We start from the raw sequence: 9,289 nt of genomic DNA, 5'->3' as shown, positions 1-9,289 counted from the left end.
TACGTATAACTTGATCCGAATTCAAAGGTTCAGACTCTTTTTCAGACGCGTGGAAGGACAAAGGGATATTGAGATTCAACAACTGTGTCTACTACCTTTTCCTGGGGGCCCCTCGTTTTACCAGGAGGACGGACTATGGACCTGACACTGTTTTTCATTTCGCAGTGGACACTCATCGTAGAATGATTCACGACGCCCTTACCTATATGAGAGACCATGGAAAACCCTTCGAGACGCACAATTCCTTGACGCGATCGTGGAATCATTTGCCTTATCCCATTCCTGTCACGGTGTGGTTCCAGTACTATCGCGAGATGGAGGACTTTGTGCGATCCTCGGAGTTTCGAAGTCCCATGTACATTCACGGCACCGTGTTCTTTCCCCTCAATGTCATTTCGTACGATCATATACGCATGGAGGTGTATCGCATGTTTTATTTCAACACCCTTTTCTTAGTGTTCGAATTCACCTCCAGAATTAGGTTTCGGTTGTTATTCATATCTTCGTCGACGTTCGGGGACCAAATAAGGTTCGAACGTTTGTTTGTGACACCGAATGCCTCGAATACTCTGTACCACAATGGCATGACGTGCGAGAGTTGAAGAAAACAAAGAGACTCTTTTTTGAAAAACAACAAAGTGTGTAACTTTCTTTAATTACAACAATAAAGTTTTACAATTTCCAACGTTTCTTCTTATTTATGTAGAGTCATATTTCAGTCCTTTTCTCCAGGGTTCGAAATCTTCCCATCCTTCTTGTAACTTTTGTGCTTCTGTCTTCTTGGCCTTCTTGTACGTCTTGCCCTTGGCTTTGCCTTTGGGACTGTAACCGCCGTCGTCGTCTATGTATTTCTCGGCGACCCCGATGGATCTTAAGAACTCTTTTTGCGCTTCGGTCATGAGTTTACCTGGGGCTGATTTGGCAGCTGGTTTGGGTGGAACAGGTGGCTTCTTGCTTGTGGATGGTTTCGTAAATTCCTTTTTGAAACCTGACGTGGAAGGTGTAGCGGGTTCTTGCTTGATGACCACGGGGGCTGCGGGGGGTTGGTTGACTCCCTTGATGATCTGTTTCAACAGACGTTCGACAGGTGCGTCGGCCATGCCTTCGGGTTCTATCGTTCCTTGGTACGTGGGAGTGCCTCGTACACCCGTCCGTATACGTTTCACTAGTTTGACTTCTTCGTTTGCCATGGGTTTGGTCATCTTGACGGCCATGCTGGCGGGGATACGTTTGTCTTTCAAGATGAGATCTTCTTCGGCGGCCAAACGTCCCGCTTTGTTCAACAAGGCGCTCTGGGTGATCTTACCCTTGTAATAATCTTGCAAACGATTGAATTCTTGAACGGGCACCATCATGACTTCGTTCATGCCTGACTCAAGTTCGTGTCGGGAAACTCGGACAATTCTCTCAAGGCCGTCTCGTAACAGTCTTGCCAGTACCGTATGGATTCGTCTTTCTTTTCCAACTCGAGTTTAAGACTTTGAACGGTTTGCTTGCCTTTACCGCACTCCCTGCACAACTCGATGCACCCACCGGGCGGTGTGGTATCTCGTTTCGTTTGACAGGTTTGGCAGAAGTCACCGAACTTTAAAGCCATGTATTCTTGATACAGGTCGTGGTATCTCTTGTTCAAGTACTCGTACGAGTCTTTCCATCGGGCTTCGCGACGATTGGCGTCTTGCAACAACTGCACGAGTTTAGGAATGGTATTGGACTCATCTTCTCTCGGCGGGAAATTGGGTATGACGTCGATCCCCTCCAGCGGGTAACCGTCTTCGCTGCGTCCTTTCACCGTACACAACATGCTTTGAAACAACCGTGTAAACCGCTCCAGAACCCCGCTCCGTTCTGACTCAGGAGATGCTCTCTTCGACGCTTGAGGGAGTTTTGCGTCTACCCACTTCGCGCAGAACCTTTTTATGTCTTTTCAGTTTCCCATAAGTCGTTGCGTCGATGGGGATCCTCTTTTTCAGCAAATTGAGAACCATCTCGCTGATGGCGTTGATCTGATCTCTGTCGGCGTAATGCAACATCCGTTGACGTTTATTTCGATTGGCTTCTTTCAGGACGCTCGTCAAGAAACGACGTTGTCGTCGCAACCGCTTCATCGTTCACGTCTAACGTCCGGTTGACTCGTCACGCTCTTTTATTCACAAGTCTTGGAGAAGGCTCAACACCGTCTTGGCTACGGTGCCGACCAGTTTACCAAGACCCTTTCCCCTTTGGACCCTCCTTCTTCCTCCTCGACGTATTCCCACTCGTCGTCTCCTTCGCCTTCTCACCACCATGTCGTGTTCTGACACGCACACACCTTTCAGCTTGAATGACGTAGGCAGGTGATCACGTGTCCTTCTTATAGAGTCTCTCTACACCGCTCTGCTTCTTCTTTGAACATCTGAATACAACTTCCATGCTTTTTTAACATTGCCCCAAAAACCTTTTCCCGTTTGGACCCTCCTTCTTCCCACTCGCCGTCTCCTTCGCCTTCTCCTCACCATGTCGGGTTTCCACCTTGAATGACTCCCGAAGGGGATCGCGTGTCCATTTTTATAGAGGCGCGTGAACGAATCGTGTTTCGTAGTCTCGAAAGTATCGGTCGTACGTGGGAGGTGTGAAATCCGTCACCACGTCGTCCAACGTTTGCATCTTGATCAAAAATCCATCCAATTCCTCCACTCCACCCAGAGCGTAGTTCCTCAGTTCAGTCAATGTCTTTTCGTACGTCGTGTAAGCGAATTGGGTCATGTCCATCTTGAGCGAATACTTCTTGAAATCGTTCCATCCTTTCAGTGCGGTGGCGAAAGCCGTCAATCCTACCACCGTGTACCCTTCTTTCCACACGGATCCCACGACGATGCTCGCTGCCACCACCAGTAAGGCCAGTCCGTTGAGAATGGCGTTACACAATTTGTAGTAACCGAACATCTGCCTTCGACACCACCAATACTTGTGATAGAAAGCGTACAAACCGTCCAAACGTCTCAACAAGTCCAATTCCACCTCGGTGGTAAAAGGTTCATCCAATAAACAGACCGAAGTACTCATGACTCTTTTCCAACCAGTGCCAAACGTAGTCTGACTTTCTGTCGGGACGTTTGATCCTTTTAGCTTGTTGCTCGTATTCCCAGATCTCGTCCTTGAAGGCGGTTTCCACGGATTGGTTCAGGATATCCTGGACTTGTCTGTAACTATCGCATTCGTCCGCGATACGTTTCATGTCTTCGTGATCCATGCTGGTCGCATCCCAGTAAGAGCGAGAGCATCGACATAGATGCAGGAAGTAGGGGAACCACTTGACTTCGCTTCTCAACATGTTGATGTTCTCAATTTCGCACACTGGTCGAATTGCGAGTCACCGTAGGACGTTGTCCGTTCTTATAGGTAGTCGTGATCGTATTCGTGGTTGTGATGCCTGCGATTCGTCGACCCGCCGCCGTTTGTTGTTGTTGGCGCAAAATCTCCTCCAATTGTTGCTGCATCTGGGCTTGGTCGAGAACACGGGTGCCTCGCCTTCTTCCTCCGCGACCCGATCGAATCGACGAAGGAGGTGTGGAGTCACTACCACTTCCACCTCCGCCTCCACCTCCACCTCCGCCTCCACCTCCGCCTCCGCCTCCGCCTCCACCTCCTCTACCTCTGCCTCTGCCCCTGCCTCTGCCCCTGCCTCTTCCACCGCTACCACTTCCGCTACTTCTTCTTCGGCTGCCGGAATCACTGGGGGACGTCGGTGTGTTTTGACGTGGGATGCGTCTCGGTCGTTTCCCTCCTCGAACGGCGTGTGCCAAAGGTGTGGAGAACGTCGGTAGAGGTGAACGTCTTACACTTCGACGCGACGAATTGGGCGTGCCCACGCCCGTCGTGACGTTGGCGCGCGCTGACCCTGATCCGGCGCTACCGACCCCCACCGTGACATTGGTCTGTGACGCCCCTGAGCCGGCGGTGCCTACTCCGACGGGCGAGACATTTGGCAGGGGCGGTGTCGGCAGTGACGACAGCGGCGAAAGAGCGTTCAGACTCACACCCACACCCGCTGCAGGCGGAATCGGAGTACTCGTTCGCGACAATGGAGTCCAAGGCGAGTAATCCTCCAAGGCCGAGAGGTTGAAATCGTCACTACCATAAGAGCTCATTTTTAGCCATTCCCCTCTCTCTTTCTATCTTCTTCTCAGCGAGTTCTCGTTGTTTATGAACCAAATAATCGAAACCTTCACCATTATATGCGTTTATGATGGACCGTACTTGACGATAACTCTCGCATTCTGTGACCTGTGTCATCGGTTCGTAGTCCAGCTCATGGGGATTCATGCAGTATTTGAGTCTGGTCTTGCATAGGACAATGAACAGCGGAAACCACTCGACCTCGCTCCTCAGCATGACGGTGTCGCAAACTGATGGCATCGTACGAATCCTTCGTCTTTTAACACGTGGCTTAGGACGCGTTGATCGTCCTGACTGGCTGGATGAAGATCCAATAGCATGTAACCGTAAGGTCGATCGGTGACCTTTCGAAACGTGTCCAACACGTCCTGCCATTGCGTGGGAAACGATTGCAGTAATAGATTTCGTATCCCCAACTGATCCCGAGGGTTCTTGAAGGCCGCGATGTAATGAGCGTTTCGGGAAATGGTCTTGGCGAATTTTCCGTTAGGGAATAGATCCTGGCACAGGTAAAGCACCGTGATGTTCCTATGATGCGAATGTTTAGTGAAGAGATCCAACACGCGCTTGTCGTTGCCACCCTCGTCCATCAGATCGTCCAGGACCAACACACCCCCTCCAGGAAACCATCGGGGTAACTGTTCGCTGTCGGGGATGCCCTCGTAAAACTTGACCCCACCCTTCTTGAGCTTTTGGAAACCATCTTGCCACGATCCGTAGCAGTAATGAATACTCTTCGGTGTTTGTTGGAACAAGTCGCCGTTCTCCAAGAGCAGTTTGGTGGTGAACACCGTCTTACCGCAACCCGACGGACCCGCTATCAACAAACTCGACGGAGTGTGAAATTGAAACGCTTTGCGTCGTTCCATGATCTTGAAATGGTCCAGGGTCTCGAGACGCTCCGTTTTTTATCCGAACAACTTGACCAATGGGGTCTTGACGGCCGGGATGCGTCTCAACAGACCCAATAGGGTGACTCTACGATTGAAACAGATGGGTTTTTTCTTGGCACGACTCTTGATCTTGGCCATGGCTCTCTTGGCCGCGGCTCTCTTGGGACGCTTGGCAGGCGCCGATCTCTTTTTTCGAGGTTTCTTGGCGAATTTACTCAAGTCTCCGAACTTGTCCTCGTACCAATGTCTCTTTTTCATTCTTCTTTTCCTATCTTCTTTCTCAGAAAGCCTCGGCATGGCGGGCGCTCTCTTGCGTTTCCTACGAGTGGTCACAGTAGCTGGTAATTCACCGGTGTCAAGGACAGACGGAGGTTGAAAAGACACTTGTCTTCTGGCAGGTTGAAGTATTTTAAGATCGAGTCGTCTTTTTGGCGGTTGGTTTTTCTTGAAATGAGCTGCACTCGGTTGAGGCGTTTTTTTACCAGCTTTTCCATAGCGTTTTTCTAACCTGGCTATCACGTCGTCCAAATGTCTATGCCCTTGAAGCTGAAGAGCCATGATGTGTCTTGTTTTGTCAGTAAATCCATAATGAACAATTTTATTTTCCGTCGCACCTTTTTATGCACTCACAAAGTGATGGCGTAAGGACTTATTGCCGTAGCGAAGAACGTGCCAATACGGGTAACACTTGTAATCTCTACTAGCGTTCGTTTGAAGTCTGGCTCTGATACTCAGGTGGAACAGAACGTATCGAAGCCAATGATCTTTTTCCCGGTCCAGTATGAATCTGACTCGACGGTAACTGTCACAATCCAAAATGCGTTCCATGACCTGTCGAAGAGGATCGTCCGAGGACAATTTCGTATACTCTTCTCGACACAGTTCCAGGAATCGAGGGAACCATCTGACTTCACCACGCAACATCCTTGTTCTCTCAAAAATGAACACTTTTTATTCGAACGGCTTACTTTATAACAAATGACGCACTCCTCTGAAGGAACCGCACGTGTCCTGGTGACACGGGGTTTTACAAATCTTGCGCCAGTCCAACTCGTCCACGATCAAACGTTCTAACATGTGTCCTACTTTACGATCGTTCTCCACAAACGCGTTTTTCTTAAAACGATTCAAGAAATCGTTCATGTCACGACCTTCGGCTCGGTCGATCAGGAACATCAGGGAGTAACCACCGCAACTCTGACTGAAGAGGGACTGTAGACTCTTGCCGTTGTGAATCTGGTACTTGAAATGACGGTCCAACCAGGCTTGGATCGGCCCGGCGGTTACGTACGTGTTCAACGGCAGACCGTAACTGTCCAGGATCTCGCACTTGTTCTTGTCGGCCCACAAGGCGATCCAATGAAATCCCGGTTTATCGTGAGGGTCCGTGTTCACGATGTAAGCGGTCGGTCCTTCTTGAGGTACTGTTCTTGGAAGCCGATCGCAAGGTACCGTGCCGTGAAAAACACAGCAGAGTGACGGATTCGTCCGTGCCAAATAATCCAATTGTAAATTATTCAAGGCTACTTTCTCCATTTTTTTCTTCTCTCATTGGTACACGTCGTAGAGGACGACTCGGTTCTCGTTGATCTCCAGCATGTTCTCGAATTCGCAGTACAACAAGATGGTCAGGTTTGAGCCTGGGACGTCTCCAAAATCGATCACCAGACGCAGTTCACCTTCCTGCTTGGGGTTCAACACTGGACTGTCCAAACATCCATTGGCTGTGTTATCAAATACAAACAGGTTGCATCTCTTGTCGTGTCCCCAGTCCTCTTTTCGGACCATGTTTCCTTTTCCTCTGCACAAGACTCCTGAGGCTTTGAGGAATCTTTGGTAACCTGTTAGATCTTTACTGTCGTCGTCGTGTTTGAGCTCCAAGGTCTCGTAGAGGTACTCTTCACCTCTCACCAGTTGTTTGATGGAAGAGAGATTGAATTGTTCAAAACTGAACGGATTGATCGTCACAGTTCCATTGAAGGCCGTTTGTTTCATCAACGCCACCACCAACCGATTAGGCAGCTTACTGTGGAAAGGATTGTTGCACTCGAAATGACGATTGTCATTGGGATGAGAGTAAGTGCGAATTTCACCTCTCACCGTGGGGTAAGTGGCCACTCTTCCGCCTTTCATGCTAGTCATGAGTTCTCGGTACACCGAGGGAGTCACTCTCACTTGAGATAGGAACAATCTCACTTTCACGTCGGCTTCAGTCAGTCTGAGAGTATCTGCACCGGCCCATTGGACTGTCCACATAGTTGGGGCATTGAAGTACATGTCGATCTGGATCTGTACACCAGGTACCAGTAACTTGCTGAGATAAAACACGTCCAGGTAAGGTTTGAACCTCAAAGTCACTCTCTTTCCACCAAGAAACTGAATTCGACTTTGAACCATGTTCTTGAGATCTTGGGATAAAGCTTTGTAATCGTCGTGAGTCGGATCCAACTTATTGCCTGTCATCACATCCGCTTCTCCGCGACTGGGTACACTGAGACAATTGTACCAACCCTCTGGTGTCAGGATCGATTCACCGTCGTCTCGGTCATGGTTCAACAGCGCTTCAATGTAGGCTTTGTAGTGGTAAGTATCGGTCTGGGGGCTGATGAGAGTACCATTCAATCTCACATTGATCTGTTTGAAGAGGGTGTGAGCCAGATTGTTGGCGAGTCCGACGGTACTCGCTTGAGCCAAATTACCTCCAGCAGATGTCTTGACGGCCAACTCCACTTCGAAGAAACTCTCGTTCATGTCGATAAAGTCTTCTTGAGGATCGATTTGGAAGGTCACTGGGTTGATCCCCGTATTGAACGGATTGATTCTCACCTCACGTCGAGACGACATGCTGAGATCCGTGGGAGGAGTAGTGAACATGTCCAGGCGGGGGTTACGAACCCCCGCCGATCTAGCATGAGCCACTAGGTCCGTCATCGTCGTCTTTTTCGTCTCCTTCTCAGGGCGGACTGTACCCAACGGTAGTCTGGTAGTTTTGAGCGTCTCCGGAAGAGCGAACCCCCTTTATACGTGCGTATCCCTCCGGGGAGACGTCTCACGTGTCTCGAGTAGATGGGAATCATGATCCAAACAGGTCTTTTCTTCTTTTACTACCCAAAAAGCTTTGGAGCTCTTGCTTTGCTTTACGTTTCCCAGAGCGTATGGCTCCCCGCTTCAACCCTGCGAGTGCACCTTTCCAATTGAGCTTTCCTCCCGTGCCACCCGATTTTAAACCTTTCAGACCCTCGATGGCCGTCTCCTTCAGAACGTCCTTGAGAATGCCGGGACCTCGTTTCTTGATGCCTTTCCAAATCTGACCGAACATGCCAGATCCCGATTGGTATCCGTCGGGATGAAACCATATCAAAGTTCCCCCGATCATTCTTTCTTAAAGTGTAACGTCGCGATCGTATGGCCAGCTCCGAAGTTCGTCAGTTCTCCAGTTGCCTCTGCCACTTGCACCTCTATAATGTCGAACACCTCCTTGCGTACGGGAATATATTGAATGTGAGTGGGTTCGAAGTATTGAACACCGTCGCCTCTTCGAATCAAGTTGACCTCTCTCAGTAAATCCGTGACTTGATTTCCCACCACGCTACCTCCTCCCACGTTAGAGTAAACGAGCAAGGAACGCGAACTGCTTCCGATCACACTCTCAAACGCTTTGTTCAGGTTCAGAAAACGCCAATTGCAATAGATGCTGAGTCTCAAAAAATCAGCAGTTCTGAGTGGGTTTTTCACGACGAGGAAAAAAAAAGCATTTCCATCAGAATCAACCAAGTCTCCTTTGCTTGGAATGTTTGGAATGACATCATCGAAAAATTCGATTCGCAAGTTGGGACCCAGCACGTAACTGTTTCCACTCTTCTTGATCCATCCCATTTTCAAAGCCAGATCGACGTTGAATCGTAAGGCAGGTCTATCCGTTCTGGGACGTAAGATGTCTTTGTTATCCGTGACCAGGTCTTCGCCTTCCCACTTGAACTTGACGTAGGTTCTTTTCCCATCATTCGTGACATATTTTGAGTTTAATCTCGGTCCCGAATTATTGAAGATGCGTGCCCTTTCGAAGTAGCTGAGAATGGATTTCATAAATTCAACACCGTTCACGTTGCTGAACACCTCTTTGACATTTTCGGTGTCGAAGAACGCTTCTCCAAACGAACGTCCATTGGATGTTCCAGGTTCAACGCGTCTCCATGCGGTATAGGCCAAGGTGACTTTACCCTCAGAGTCGGTGAAGG

The 9,289-nt window shown here is 49.3% G+C and overlaps 1 protein-coding gene across 1 annotated transcript; it reads right to left on the bottom strand.

Annotated features, from left to right (window-relative positions):
• Positions 1–4,357: 4,357 nt before the first annotated feature.
• Positions 4,358–5,027, bottom strand: LOC145497290 (uncharacterized). Its single transcript, XM_081477115.1, has one exon. The coding sequence runs from the start codon at positions 5,025–5,027 to the stop codon at positions 4,368–4,370; it is 660 nt and encodes a 219-aa protein (XP_081333241.1). The 3' UTR covers positions 4,358–4,367.
• Between the last annotated feature and the right edge of the window lie 4,262 nt (positions 5,028–9,289).

The sequence above is a fragment of the Orbicella franksi genome, chromosome 9, assembly GCF_964199315.1.
Source record: "Orbicella franksi chromosome 9, jaOrbFran1.1, whole genome shotgun sequence".
In the NCBI taxonomy this organism is placed as follows: domain Eukaryota; kingdom Metazoa; phylum Cnidaria; class Anthozoa; order Scleractinia; family Merulinidae; genus Orbicella; species Orbicella franksi.
The sequence above is the reverse complement of the archived record's forward strand: the minus strand, read 5'-3'. Positions and strand labels throughout refer to the sequence as shown.

Excerpts from the sequence above, each read along its gene's own strand:
- LOC145497290 (XM_081477115.1), bottom strand. The coding sequence starts at position 5,027 with ATGGAACGACGCAAAGCGTTTCAATTTCACACTCCGTCGAGTTTGTTG.